The 14692-nt window shown below is 42.9% G+C and overlaps 1 protein-coding gene across 1 annotated transcript; it reads left to right on the plus strand.

Moving 5' to 3' along the window:
• Nucleotides 1–1367: 1367 nt before the first annotated feature.
• Nucleotides 1368–14244, plus strand: EFHC1 (EF-hand domain containing 1). Its single transcript, XM_085304851.1, has 10 exons — nt 1368–1485; nt 3081–3368; nt 5233–5382; nt 7026–7218; nt 7547–7767; nt 8576–8716; nt 9935–10148; nt 10767–10914; nt 11773–11989; nt 14067–14244. Exons 1-10 carry the CDS (start codon nt 1402–1404, stop codon nt 14136–14138), a joined length of 1728 nt encoding a protein of 575 aa, XP_085160977.1. The 5' UTR covers nt 1368–1401; the 3' UTR covers nt 14139–14244.
• The last annotated feature ends 448 nt before the right edge of the window (nt 14245–14692 follow it).

Raw genomic sequence — 14692 nt, forward strand, 5'->3', positions numbered from 1 at the left:
CAAGAACTCACATTTTCTTTTGCTTCCTCTGAAAAATTAAGTGCAAGAAAACCAATGGGACTAGCCAGGAATACCTTAGGACTGAAGAGTGAGGTACCAGATGTCATGGACTCTACAGCAAGTTGAGTAGCCTGGGGTCAGTTAAATCCGATCCTCATTTTTCAGCAGTGAAAAACAGGACTGGACTGATAGATATCAGTCCTATTCACAGCTCTGATATTTTTTTTTTTTTTTGCTGTGGGTCATTAAGCAAATTAAGGAATCTTCCTATACCATCTGGATCATTATTTAACATGAAGAATGCTCAGCAGCTGCCGTGAAATGGATAGCAAAGATAGGTAGGAGGTCAGAATCAAGATTAAACCAATCCTGCAAAGAATAACAAGTAAATACTTTAGCTAACATGCTCATGTGCATAGAATCCTTGTCATCTTATTAAGTTTCTCGTTAATCTGCTATAGGGTCTTATGCTCTTACTGTCRTTTTTTAATGTGTAGACCCTTATCTATATTGTGAAGAGAGGTGGTGGAACACCTAATGTGCATACTTGCATTTCATAATTGCAATTCTGAGAATGTGACACACCTTAGTCATAGTCACAGAATCGTAAGGTTGGAAGGGACCTCTGGAGATCATCTAGTCCAACACTCAGCATAGCCCCGAGTAGGGATTGAACCCATGACCTTGGCATTAGCAGCACCACACTCTACTGAGGTAAACCTGCCCCCAAACCTTGATTTTGTCCAGTGAGGAAAATCCTATGGGTATTATCCTCAGAAGAGAGTTAACTAAATAAACAGCTATGCAAAGCATGGAGGGTGGACAACCRTTTTTGTATTATAGTCATGAGAGTCGCACAAGGCCATAATGAAGTGAGGTCCCATAGCACTCTATACTGTTGTGACACAGAGTAAGGAATAAAAAGTCTGTGAGATAAATGCTAAGGCAGATAAAGTGCTGTTATCCCATTCTGGACATAGAGAATTATGGCTATAGAGAAATTAAGCGATTTAAGCCAGGACTGTCAGGAGTTCTGAGCCAATGCTAGAGTTTGARTTCATTCTGATGCTTTGTTCCTTATTGTTTTTTCAGTCTTCATGGTCTAACCATAAAATTGAATTGTACATAATTGCTGCAATAGATTATAGTAAAATGCTGTGGGGGGCATTCTGGATAGTAGATTTTTTGGTGCTTTTCTGTGCTTTGAGTATCAATATCTACTGAACACATACAGTAGTTTAACAGCTGGATTTCTTTCCACAGAAAACATCTTTTCATCGCTCTCAGACATTGGACTACAAAAATGGAATTGCCTTTTTTCGGCTGCCAACAGTGGGGATAGGTGGGGAGCGACTTTATGTGAATCAGCTCTCTCAATCTGAATTAAATGAATTATGCAGCATGAGACCCACGTTGACCTATGGGCAAGCCAAGCGGGCTCCGCCTTCAGACTTCATTCCAGCATACGTGGCTTTTGACAAAAAGGTATCAAGAAGCTTATTCCAGGAATATTGCTGGCCAAGTTCAGAGACATAAACAGTCAGCCCAAGGGTTCATGGGACAGTGTACAACAGTTTTCAGATGCCATTGCCCTTAGTCAGAGACAGCTGAACCCCAGTCTGAAAGAGGCTTTCTTTGCTTCGGAGGAGGATTATAATACATAAACGATGTAAGACATTCCCTACAAGCTACGCCAGAGCATTTCCAGCAGGAGTTTGCGAAGAAGTCTGATTAACTCTGAAAAGCTTCAATTTATAACCATAACCCTGTAAACTATATCCTGGCCTTCTGTGTTTCCAAAACTATATTGAGGTTGTAACTGAACTTAAACTGTAAAAGACACTCTGAAATGGAGACCATACAAGTGTWTTTAGCTATGGTCTATCTATTTATGCTTGTGCTTGTCACCATAGCGTGTTAGAGCCTGTACGGGCCCATTCGTACTTCCTGCATTGCATCTTTATGATCCTGTCAGACTAGGAAGTAGGTATGTGTCAGCTAGGAGCAGTCCTGCGTTGATCCTTGGGTGCTGGTTGTACAGACTGCAAGCTCACAAGCATAGCCACAGCCCTGGACAGAGCAGTCCCTGCAGAATGCGCAAGGCCCAGGCAGGGGCTGAGCACATGTAAGGGATTAGCGTACTGCCAGGCAGGCCTGGAAAGGCAGTCTGCAGCCAACCCTCAAACCATCTGAGGGACAGTCATGAGAACAGATGTGCTGTGTTAATTACTACTTCAGAGGCTATTCTTTAAGAGCAATGTAGATGTAGCCTTTGCCTCTGTCAGATACTTCTCTGCCCCTTCATTTAAGCCAAAATAGCAGTATGGGTCCCTTTGCTGCTGGGGGAAGTCACAGTTCCTTTCCGAGCACTTTAACTGGCTAGTGGGAACATGCTCACTTAACTGCTTAGGCACGTGGGCTAGTGTAGGCTGGATAGGCAGGCCCTGACTGGCTACCTGTGTCCTCTTAGGGGTAATAAATGATCTGGAAAGGAACATTCCTTGTGCGGAAGCACAGGAACTGCAGTTGACTGGCTCTTGGCGGGATGTGCAAGATGCATTTTCTCTGTGCCCTGATTTCTCCTCTTGTTTCTCCAGCACTGACTGACCGTTCTATCAGTCTTGGATGTAGACTTCACATGAGTCATGCGGATTCTGAAATCCACAGATATGATGGAACTGTCTTAACTAAAATTAAGAATTAGCTTAAGCACAAATAGCTTCTCTGAACCAGGAATCTGCAGAACTGACAATATTAAAGAAACTCATGTAGGTCAGCGAATTAGGTTATTGGCAGTACCAAGCACCTGGCAGTAGGTARAATATCTGGAGATTAAAGGGGACTAGGGAAAGGGCTGTATTTATTACACTTGTCTCATGCCTACTAATTAAAAGCCAGGTCTTGATAAAAACCATTTGTCACAGATTAGGATACAGTTGGCTTTGATGATTTGGCAGATACAATTCAGTAACTTTGCATTGCCAAAGCACATTGCAAATAAAGTATTTGTATTGATAAAGTGATTGCGGTATTTAAATTCCATCTCTCTCTCTGTCTTTGGATTCTTGCCCCTTCGGCAGATTTTGAAGTTTGATGCATACTTCCAGGAAGATGTTCCTCTCTCTGCAGAGGAGCATTACCGGATCCGCCAAGTGGGTATCTACTACTATTTGGAAGATGACAGCATGTCTGTCATGGAGCCTGTTGTGCAGAACTCTGGGCTTCCTCAAGGCAAACTTATCAGACGCCAGCGGATGCCCAAGAATGAGCATGGGGATCATTACCACTGGAAGGATCTGAATCGAGGCATGAACATCACCATGTATGGCAGGACGTACCGCATAGTTGACTGTGACCCGTTCACACAGGTATGTTGCTTGTGCAGAGAAGACCTGAAGAATCCCAGGAGTTAGAGATAGCAAGACCCATTAAAGACTTGTCCCGTAGTCTGCATCAGCAGCTTTCGCACTGAGGTTACCTGTGATCTGTCATTTTGCTTTTTGTGGAGAWTTCTTTTTTAAAAAATCCATAGGGAGTTCAAAGGATGATGTGTGATGTGGGCACAGTAATAGCTCAGTATTTTTGCCCCAGTGCTACTAGGAGTCCATCTTCTGTCCTCAGGACTGCTCTGTACAGGACAAATTCTAAGCTCATTTCTGTGTGAATAGAATTGGTCTAAGCTCATTTCTATGTGTGCAACAGTTTAACTACTTAGACTCCTGATGAACCTTAGCACATATAAAAGAAGGAAATTACTGATCTTAATTCTTTTCCTACTTGGCAYTCCTCTGATAAGAATAGGTGAAGCGAGTGCAGCTCGTAACCCCAGCACCCATCTYCTGCCAGCCTGGAAGGAAGGTCATGATCAATGGGTTGAGAATCATGTTATAAACTGACTTTTCTAAGAGAGCTTACACCTTTCCTGTTTTTCAGCACATTGTGTATTTCTCTACCAATAAATTAAATGATAATGATCCTTTATACTGATAATGCCGTTAGATTTTCCCCAGTATAATCTTGGCCCTGCTCAAGTAGTATTCTTCCAAGCAATTCTCAAGAACAGTCCAGGAGTTAGAACATTGCAAAGACTGTTCCCAGTAGATGAGTTACATGCAGCCTTTATGTCCTGGAGGTTGAGAGCATTTATTGGCGTAGAAGTGGGCTGTTGCTTGCCATTTGGCTTGAATGCCCGGGAATGTTCCAAAGCATGTATAACATATTAGTGTATATGTTGCTGTTGGGAGTATACAGGGCCAGCTCTTCTGCTGGAACTGGATTGACTGTTAAAGTCAGGTGACACCTGATGAGGAGCTAGTTCTCATGTTAATGTTGGTTGCTTAGTGAAAAACATGAAATGAGCAACATCGGTCTAGATCTCAAAGCCATAAGTCTATTTATCATTAACTGGCATCCTCCAGACCAGAAAATAATGAGTCTGAAAGCATGAACCTGCCTTGTGAGTCTTCAGGGTGATCTCACATGCCTGTTAGAGATGTTTGCACAGCTGCTTCCTGAGCTGAATATTTTCATGGACCATTTCCCAACGCCAAGATAGGGAAGTCCATTGACTTCAGAGGTTGTTTGGGGTGACTGAGGTAAATACACAAGTAATACCCTGGAATTAGTTGATGCTTTAAGGGCATCCAGGGTAAGCTGAAAATTCCTTTATATATAAAATTKCCCTCTTTCTGTGGGGAGGTGCTCTTCCTGGAAGATGAACTGCCACTTCAGACACATGTTCTCCTGGCCAACATCGCCTCGATAGGCTTGCCATGGGTAGCACTTACTTCAGCTCTCTGACACATTGCAAGGTCTCTTGCGCATTCAGACTGAATATATCAGTAGTCTTGCACTAATTTAATTTTTATTAGTTTGCATAAAAGAGACCAACCTGAAATGGATCCCACACTTAAAGATCTCAACACTAAGGCCAAGAAAAAACATGCTCAGGTAAAGTCTGAGTTAGGACTTTGAGGACAGGACTGCTCTTGGGAATGAAAGGGTGGGATGTGTGTGTGTCGGGGGATGAGCTAAAAAGCTTAAACGGAAACATTTTAGTCATCTTCTGTTGTATTTATTATTGCAGTAGAGCTAATACTACTGCAACTCATGGTCTATGAAGAATGAACTTGCAATGTCCTGGCAACACTCATCTCAGCCAACCTGTAATCTCTAGTTGCCTGTTAGCTTTATAACTCGTGGCAACATTAATACCCCAGATGACCTCCCTAGGTGTTCCTGGAGAGCCAAGGGATTGAACTGAACCCTCCAGAAAAAATGATTTTTGATCCTTACACAGAACTGCGTCGGATGCCTGTGCGCAAGTACATCACACCGTCAGATTTCGACCAACTCAAACAGTTCCTGACTTACGACAAGCAGGTGAGTGAGGCAGCAGTGATTACCTATAGTTTAGTCTACATGTGCTGTTGGAACCTGAATCTTGTGGGTATCTGCAAGCAGATGCCTTTCCCAACTCACTCTAAAAAATCTCAGTCCACCAGACAGATTTCAAATTTTCCCCTTTCCTTGCTTTAGTAAGAAAATGTATCCTCTTCTTGGACTTTGTGCCTTCTAAGAGCTTCTCTTTGAATTGCAAAGCCCATGCTCTAAATTCACCATTTCTCTCTTTCATCCTGTGGGGATGAGATAACCAGCTACCTGCCTTGGAAAGTTAGCATACATGGTCAGATGCAGTTCTAATATGAATGGATATGCTGCATCCACTCATCTCTTCCACAAAAATATTGATTCCTGATGCCAGAGTGAAGCATTTCAGATAACCACTAATACCACTCATTTGTTCTGTCTGTGGGTACAGATGACTAACACTTTCGTTTTTGCCCCAAATCTTTTTTTCATCTAGTGACAATGTAAGGAAACCTATATACTACATCTATAGTAATAAGCAAAACAGGAGCAGGACATGGCCTGAGTCTTGCACATACTGTTGAATTTTTAGCGCTGTCTGTGGCCAGCTATCAAACAGTTCCTGGTCATCAGTTACATGTTAACACAGGCAAGGATCGTATTGAGTAGGTAGTTTGGATACAGTCACCTTCTTCTGAGGGGGGAGCAGACAGCGTTGCTGCATGTATACAAACTGGATCATACCTGCCATTTTACTTTTCAATGTCAGTTTAGCTATAGTGACTCAAATTTGCCATGGGCCAACTCTGCTTATAACAGATATTATGCTGCCTGTTTAGGAGCTGTATCTTGGGGAACTGGGGAACTGTTCCACTGAATGCAGCACTTCCAAAGCAGTCCCTGTCACTTTGGCAGTCTTGAATTTCTGTTGGATTATCATTAGGTCAACATATTCCCACAAGACCAGCAAGACACTGCACCAGGAGGTGATAGACTTGTCCTGGAAGCATTGCAATGCAAGGAGTTTGATCTGTGTGGCACTGAAACATGAGATTTCCACTAGATGGAAATGAGATGAAGTTTGTAATGAATGCAGTCTCCTCAGTGCAGCCAAGTGCATTCCCCTTTGCCTTTCTCAGCATGAGAGTGTTAAAGAATTGGCAATTAAATGGCTAATAACGTTCACATTGGATACCTGTAGACTTAACTTGTCTGCAAGCCAAAGCTGTATTCTCTCTTGTTTTGTTCAGTTTCATTTTAAAAGTCACTCCCCTCAGGACTACTCCCCTGCTCCCTCTGGGTGAATTATTTTCTGCTATGCTTTCTAACCACCTTTCTTTTTTTTTCCAATTTTTCTCACACTTCCATGAACTGCCTTAAATTTCTTGTATTTGCAGATATTATTCTCTCTGACTTGCTTCTCTCAAAGTAAGTCAGGCCACTTCAGCTCTTGAGGCCCTTGCTGCTCTTCCCAGTGCTGCTTCAGTAGCCCACTGGTTCATGTCCCCAGAGCAAGGGCCAGATTCTCCTGTACCTGATAGTGAGGATTGCTGAGATGTGTGCCTCCAATTACTCATCAACCAACTTTRTTTGGACAGAACATTAGTGTTATTAATTCATGCTTGCTTTCTCTGCCTCTTTTTTCCTCACCTTAGGTCCTGCGTTTCTACGCCATGTGGGATGACACTGACAGCATGTTTGGTGAGAATCGGCCTTACATCATCCATTACTACTTAGCAGATGACACAGTGGAGGTTCGGGAAACCCACAAGCATAATGATGGCAGAGACCCATTCCCAGTGCTGATAAGACGCCAGCGGCTGCCCAAAGCCTTTGTGGACAAGAAAAGTAAGCTTAAACTGTCTGGCATGTCTGTTAATACTAGAGGGCCTTGGTGAGTGGATATGGGTGAGGATGCTGGGTCAGAAAGTCATGAGAGTTATAGTAAGTCTAGAAAATTTGTGCTGAGAACACTCCAAGTGTCAGCAGCTTTTGGCTGAAGAAAAATTCTTTAAATGATTGCTAAAGCCTTTACCTTTCGGGAAGCAGTGTCAGGAGAGCAGTACCAACAGCACATAGGGGCTGTTTATACAGCCTGCTTCTGTATCTCTTTTCACTAGGAAACATTAACTGCTACCTGATTGATTTACTTTTCCTTTTGCTCCTTTGTCCTCAGAGACCTTCCCAAGTTGTGTGCTGGAGATCTCTGATCAGGAGGTCCTTGAATGGTACACAGCCAAGGATTTTGCTGTTGGCAAATCTACCACTCTCCTTGGACGCCCTTTCTTCATCTATGACTGTGATGAGTTCACACGAAACTTCTATCGTGACAAGTTTGGCATTACAGACTTCCAGCCAGTGGATATAAAGAAGAAACCACTTGAGGAAGTGCCGCAGGTACAATTTCCYAAAGGAAGGGAAGGGAAGCAGCAGTCCCTGTAAACTCTTATAGTGTTACTTTATTTGCATTARTTAAAAGCTTCAGCTTAAGAAAATGAGCAAGTAACTTGAAGATACAGCAAGGATGGTCATAATCTATATAAAAGTGAAACTCCTMTGGAACAGTCTATTTCTAACATTGTAAAGGACAAAGCACTTGCTAAGTGATAGAAGACACTGATTGCCTCTGCAGAAGGAAAYTAAACAATGCCAGGGTTTGTTCCCTGGCTGGGAAGCCAACTGACACAACCTGGCCACAYTCATATTAATAAACTCTATCTCATTCTCCAAAACAGGATTGCTAAATCCAAACTGCCTATTGGGAATAGTCACCAGCCCTTGTTACCTCCCAGACTGAGCCTAGGTATGGTTTGGAGAATGCAGGTTGGCCTGGATCACAAACATGGTTGAGACTAGGCTGACAGTGTAACCATATATATAATTGAGTTCTAGGGCACAGGACTGCACCTTCGCACTGGTTAGTTTATTGGTATAGCTGTAGTCTCTTTGTTCATAGAAATTACCTGGCTTTCTGGCTTTCTGATTTTTTTTACCCTCTTTTTACCTCTATTTTTATAAGTAAGAGCTCAGAAATATGCCCAAGCTAGCAATGTCTCTACTGGGCAGGACATCACAGCTGTTCCCATCTGGTGACAGAAGAGTTTTTTCCAAACAGAAGGTTTCCAATAAGCTGTCAAACTGTCTTGGAAACATTGTCTTTTTCTTAGTTTCAATTATTTCTGCTTGGTATCTCCTCTGGATGCAGATAATTCCTCCCTACAATGGTTTTGGTTTCCTTGAAGACTCCCTTCAGAACTGCTTTTCTCTGCTTCCAAAGCCTCCTCGGAAAGATGTTATTAAGATGCTAGAGAATGACCACAAGGTGCTGCGATACCAGGTGGCCCTGGTAAGTGCTTTCCTTGACAGTACAGTGCCAGCTTAAGTTGTAAAGTCAAAAGGATGTGAGGAATAGGTTGTTCATGCAGGCCTCTTAGGAAATTCTCCTCTGATTCACTCTCTATACTAATGGTGCAAGAGTTTCCCAATCCAACATTATTATCCTTTAGGAGGATGCCCTTGGGTTGTTGTATACTTGCTATGGCAATTGTTAGCACACAAAGGTAGAAAAAAACAGGGTCAGAAAGTACAAAATAGACATGCTACACAACCGCAGCCATTTATGGAAAAACTCTCACTGACATCAGCACATGACAGATGGCCCTAATTGAAACRGCATTGCAGCTGGGCACTGTGCCTCTGCCTGCCCTCAGCTACTGCCACAAATGTGAGCTTGCTGTCTCTCCACTGCTGGCTCTCAGCACCTGTCCTTCTGCAGGCTGGTGTCAACCTCAGCAGCCATCAAGGGGCTGTTCAAGCACAGCAGCCCAGAACCAGAACAGAAGTCATTTGACAAGGGAAGTCCATGGTGCTTTCCACTTCAAACCCTGATCTTTGTGCCAGCTTTATAGTAAGTTTATGCAAGAAACCTCTGGCATGTCTAGCAGTAGCRATGGCATTTCCTGTGCTGGCTGGGGCCTGCCCTCTCCAAATACTCAGAATGAATAAGGACTGATTTCTTTTCCCTATTGTGCAGGAGTTCCTGAAGGTCACAGCTGATGAGTTTAGAGCAATTGAATTTTAATGTAAGCAAGTAAATCCAYTGGTGTATCAGGGGAATGTCTTCCTGGGACTAGAAGCTGCAAGCTGCACTCACCTCTCCCAGGGACCCCATTATAAGGAAAAATATAACTACATTGCTAAGTTTTAAAGTCAGTCGTCTTCTRTGTGATTAATCATTCCATATAGGATATTCCTTTCTCTTGAATTACTCAGTCTGTGGAAACAATGAATACACTGGGTCACTGCAGCCCAGATTCTGCTTCTGTTAGCCTGACTAGAACAAGTAACCTTTKGAATCCAGATATTTAATGCTATCTAGGACTTTGTTATTCTGTGCTAGCAGCTAGAGTGCTGCTCTACATCAAATACTATGTTTAGTCAGGTATAAAAAAAAAATGCGTCAACTGTGGGTGCTTATGAGTGGGTTACAAGGTACTCCTAAGCACCCCAGGAAAGAAAAACTTGGTTCAAATATTCTTTTCCAAAGCTACTACCTTTCCTTTAGGAATCACCAAACCCTGAGGACAGAAAGCGACATTTCATCCTCTCTTATTTCCTCTCAAATGACATGATCAGCATCTATGAAACTCCAGTCCGTAAYTCTGGTATCATTGGAGGCAAATACTTAGGCAAGACCCGAGTCCCCAAACCAGGCTCTACTACAGAGAATGCCACATACTATGAGCCCTCTGACCTCACCATTGGTTCCACAATTGAAGGTAAGATCCAGTCTGGTTTSATAGTGCTTTGGAAGCATTCTTCTCAGTGCCTCATCTATGTTATTTATTGCACAGACAGTGTATCCCATCCTCCACTTGAAAGATCTGTTCTTTCTGGCCTTACCATATTTTATTTTCCACATCACCAGATGGTGTAAATTGATAAAACTCTGTTATTGTCAGACAGTGTTTGGACCTTAGGCATAATCAGGAAAAGAGTGATGTTCTCCATTGTATGTGTTCAGTTCACATTTTTGGGACCTGCCAGGAGCCACTAGGTTAAAGCTGTGCCAGATGACTTCTAGTAGCAAAGACCATAAATCTGTCTGTCATGGAAAATAAACGTAATCCTGAAATGTTAGAAATCCACCCATGCTAAGGGCAGAGTCACTAGGCCCAAGCATGAAGTCTTTCCTCTTGGCAGCTGCTCTTTCTGCAGCAAAACTCCCTTTGATTCAGTGATATCCTTTCCACTTTAAGGACTAAAATAAGTAGTAGCTGTCTACTCAGCCCTGACCTCAGCCACAAGGGAGAAAACATGCTGTCTCCTAGATGATGAAGTGACTTACTGAGGCAGAGAGCCAGGTAACACTGCTTGCTTTGTTGCCTCTTCCCCAGTGTTTGGCCACAGGTTTGTTATCACCGATGCTGATGAATACGTGCTCAATTATATGGAGAGCAATGCAGAGAGTTTCCCTGAGGCAACACTGCAGTCCCTGAGGGATCATTTTCGCCCAAGGAAGGTGATAAAGGAGACTRCCAAAAGGTAAGCTTCAAGGGACAGTGTAGTGGAGCTAAATGAAACTCAGAGTTGACAGCTAAGAGGATTTTCAGCAGCCCCTGCAGGCTCCAGCCTGATGCTGTTCAGGGRGGCATCGAGTCTGCTGTCTGATGGCTGGCTACCCAGCTGATTATTCGGCTCTGAGAGCCTGTGTCTGAACACAAACAGGGGAATCAATTGCATGGAATGTAATGCCTTGGCAGCCACGACCTGAAACTCTGTGGGACAGCTCTGGCACAGCAGCTGAGGTACCTTCCAAGTATGTTTTTCCAAAGATCAGCAGTAACTGTAATAGGTGCTGCTAACACATGAGCCACCAGCTGATGGCAAGCTAAGAAGAGAGTTGGTGGAGTGTATTTTTCATTTGCTTTGGTTCTTCTTATCAGCATGTGAGAGACAAGACCACATCCTCTTTTCTAGTACTCTGTCTGGATCTATTTTAGATGACCCTGTAACAACCCTATAACTTCACAAACACACTTTGAAGTAAGTCAATATCAGAGTAGTTCAGAGGCTCAGACTGAAACTCATACRTTTGCTGACACTGTATGAGGCAGACAAGGAAGCCCTCCTTTTCCTAAGGTACTTGTAGACAAAAGTAGCAACCAGGAGTGTCACGCAGAGGGAGAATAGTTTACCTACTCTCCCAAAAATCAAGCCTGAGCTTCATTTATGCATCCATGCTGAGATGGGCTTGTCGTTCAAGACASAGCACCCCAGAAGCCTGCTATATATTCAGAGATGCAGTCTGGCGAGCCACAGTGGGCAGCCAGCACACAACCTCATAGTAGGGCTGCCACAAATAATTTTCACACCCAGTCCCATTCTCTCTTTCTTCCACAGTGACAGCCCCTTACYAGGGACCAGCAAGCAGGAATTGGATGAGTTAATTGTGCAGGTTCAGGAAGAGCTGAAGCTCCATAACWACTTGAACAACAGGAACATTCAAGAGGAGTTTCTTCAGCATGACAAGGATGGCTCTGGAATCCTGGACAAAGGAGAATTTTTAGCCCTTTGCRACAACTTGAATGTTCCGACCAGTGATGTTCTGGTTAACAAGGTCAGAAAGAAGCAGTGCTGTGTATATTAAATTCCACCCCCCTCAGCAGCTCTCCCAAAAGAGCTCTTTTACAAACCAAACCTAGCCAGGCAGGACTGACAACTGTTCCACCCGACAAAGGGAAGGGGAACAGCTTCAAAAAAGAATAAGAAAGTTGCACTTCAGAAAGGCCTCTGGGCTGTTGGAGTGAGCCTTCTTTGGAGGGAGGAGACAATTCATATGTAAAGGGAGGAAATTTAACCCAGGTGGCCTGCAACCCAAGCAAGCARCCCAGTGATTGGTGTCACTGTTATGTGAAGCCTGAAAATGCCTGGTGGGTCAGGTCTCGGAGACAAGCAGAACAAGAAATTGTAAATCATGATGGAGATCAGSCATAAACTACTGCAAAACTACGGCKTGCCTGTTATGACTTAGGCAGGCCTGGACATGAGTAGGGGTAACAYTGAGGAGATAAGGGAACCGGCCTGATGGAAACGTAAGACACATTCCAGATTTAGCAGCAAATGAATTGAAGATTTGAGAACTAAGTATTGTAATTTAACTAAAAATGAAAAAAAAAAAGCATAATCATTAATAACTCTTTTTTTTCCTCATGTGGCTGGCAGCCAGGTTCTTCTGTGGGAAGCCAGCCTGTGATCATCTTTTCTTCAGCTTTTAGCACTTGAAGGCCAGCAAGCTCACAGTTCACAGGGCAACCCAACTTTCTCTGCTGTCCCTATCTCAGGCCATCCGTGCTCACCTGCTAGCACAATTAAAACATAGGCAAAAAGCATGTGGAGAACAAAGGCTACATAGCAGGAAATGTGAGAAAGCAAAGAGAAAATTCATGCAGAGAATTCACACCTTTTGTGAACATGATTAGCAAGGATGCTTTCTTAGCATAATRTGATATGCTGTAGATTAGTGGCCAGTACAAGCAGATTGACAATTAAAGAAATCTAGAAACTAGGAATATTTTTTCTGTATTAAAAACATCTGCTTAAACAGTCAGCTGTGAGCATCAAAGCCATGGTTAGAAAGGTGCAYAGGCATTTTATGTCTAAATATGCACTGAGTAAAAGCTCTTGACCACTACCCAGGCTTCATTGTACTAGAGCTCATAGGAGACCATGCTGCCCGGAGGAATTTACAGTACAATGTGGTGGCAAATCTCCCACTTTGAGAACAGGAGATAAAGTGAATTGCCCAAGAGCACGTGGGCAATCTGTGACTATTTAAGCTTGACCTTATCCCTTATCCCTGCGCTTGAATCTCAATATAGGGTCTAAACACTAAAAGCATCCCTTATTTCTCTTGAAATCTTAATAAGAATGTACCCAGAAATCTCAGAAGTGTGACAGTATTGTAAATTAAACATATGGCAGATAGTTAACTATTATTTGCCTTGGAGAGGAGCACAGCTGTCAGTCACGAGAGCAACCCTAGTAAATCTGTCTCTAGGCAGCAAGGGGAAGAAGAATCCTTTCAAGGAACTGTGATATTAGACCTTTTCCATCTCCCTGGGTGTCAGAAGGAGATTAGTTATGCAATTAAAGAAACAAAAGCCCTCTTTTCTTCCCCTTAAGCACACAAAGGCTATAGCTCTGTAACACAATGCAGGGTCAGGCACAGATACCAGAACTGGCTCATTAGCAGGGCTGTCACTGAACTCAATTATCTGTGTCTCCACGTTATGCCATGTGCACACACCAAAGTGACACCACTGAACAGTAGCTGTTCAGATACACTATCCCCATCGCACTTTTGGCAGGGGTTTCTGTGGGGTTTCTGAAAGATGTGCTGTGGCCTGTGTCAGTCCATGGCTACACTTTCATTTTGTGGCTCTGTTGTCACTGTGGTGATACTTAGAAGGAAAGCAGGATTAAACACAAACACTCTAACTCTCCTTGCAAAGGTTAGTGTCATCTGTAACTGCTCAAGGCTACCTGTAATTCAAGACTGCTGAGGTAGTAGGCTCTTCCACAGACAGAGGAATAAGACTTTTTTGCTCTGTCACACAAGGATTACCACTAACAAAATTCAACAATATTTGCAGCTTTTTCCAACTCTTTATGGYGTTTTCTTTTTTTCCCTACAGCTGATTGGCCTATGTTCTTGCGGAGAAAACAAGATAAGCTACCGAGACTTCCTTAGAGCCTTCCCCTCCTGAACTTACCTCAGAAGCCAAAGCACAAGTGAGACTAGCAATGACGTTCTTAGCTGAGTTGACTTTAAGATATCATACTTTAAAAGGTGGTTCCAGTTTAACCCCCTTTGCTTCACTAGGGCTAACTAATCTCACCCTCACTTCATTTCCTTTTTTTTCCTTCCTAACCCCTTTTTTTTTTTTTTACTTACCATGAAACTCAACGTCACAACTGCTGGATCTTGAAGTAAAACTCTTTGGAAGAAAACTTCAGAGAACCAAAGCCAGGTTCTCCCATTGACCTCTCAACTTTTTAATGCAGTACAGCAAAGTTTACTAGAGCTAAAGCTCTCTAAAGTGTAGAATTATAAGCATGTAAGATTTCTTTTATATGATCTAAAGAGGCCTTTCATCTTCAAGAAGCAAAGACTGCCAGTTTAAATTATAATCAGCATTTCAGAAGGATCTAAAAGCCCTTCCATGGTCCACGATATGTTCAGACTAGCAAATATGAATGTAAGTCATGCACAGCTGCTGTGAAAGAGTTAATAAATTTGATTTAAATAAAAATACCTCAG

This window comes from Rhea americana, unplaced genomic scaffold (assembly GCF_003343005.1).
Source record: "Rhea americana isolate MKP2758 unplaced genomic scaffold, rheAme1 scaffold_210, whole genome shotgun sequence".
NCBI lineage: Eukaryota > Metazoa > Chordata > Aves > Rheiformes > Rheidae > Rhea > Rhea americana.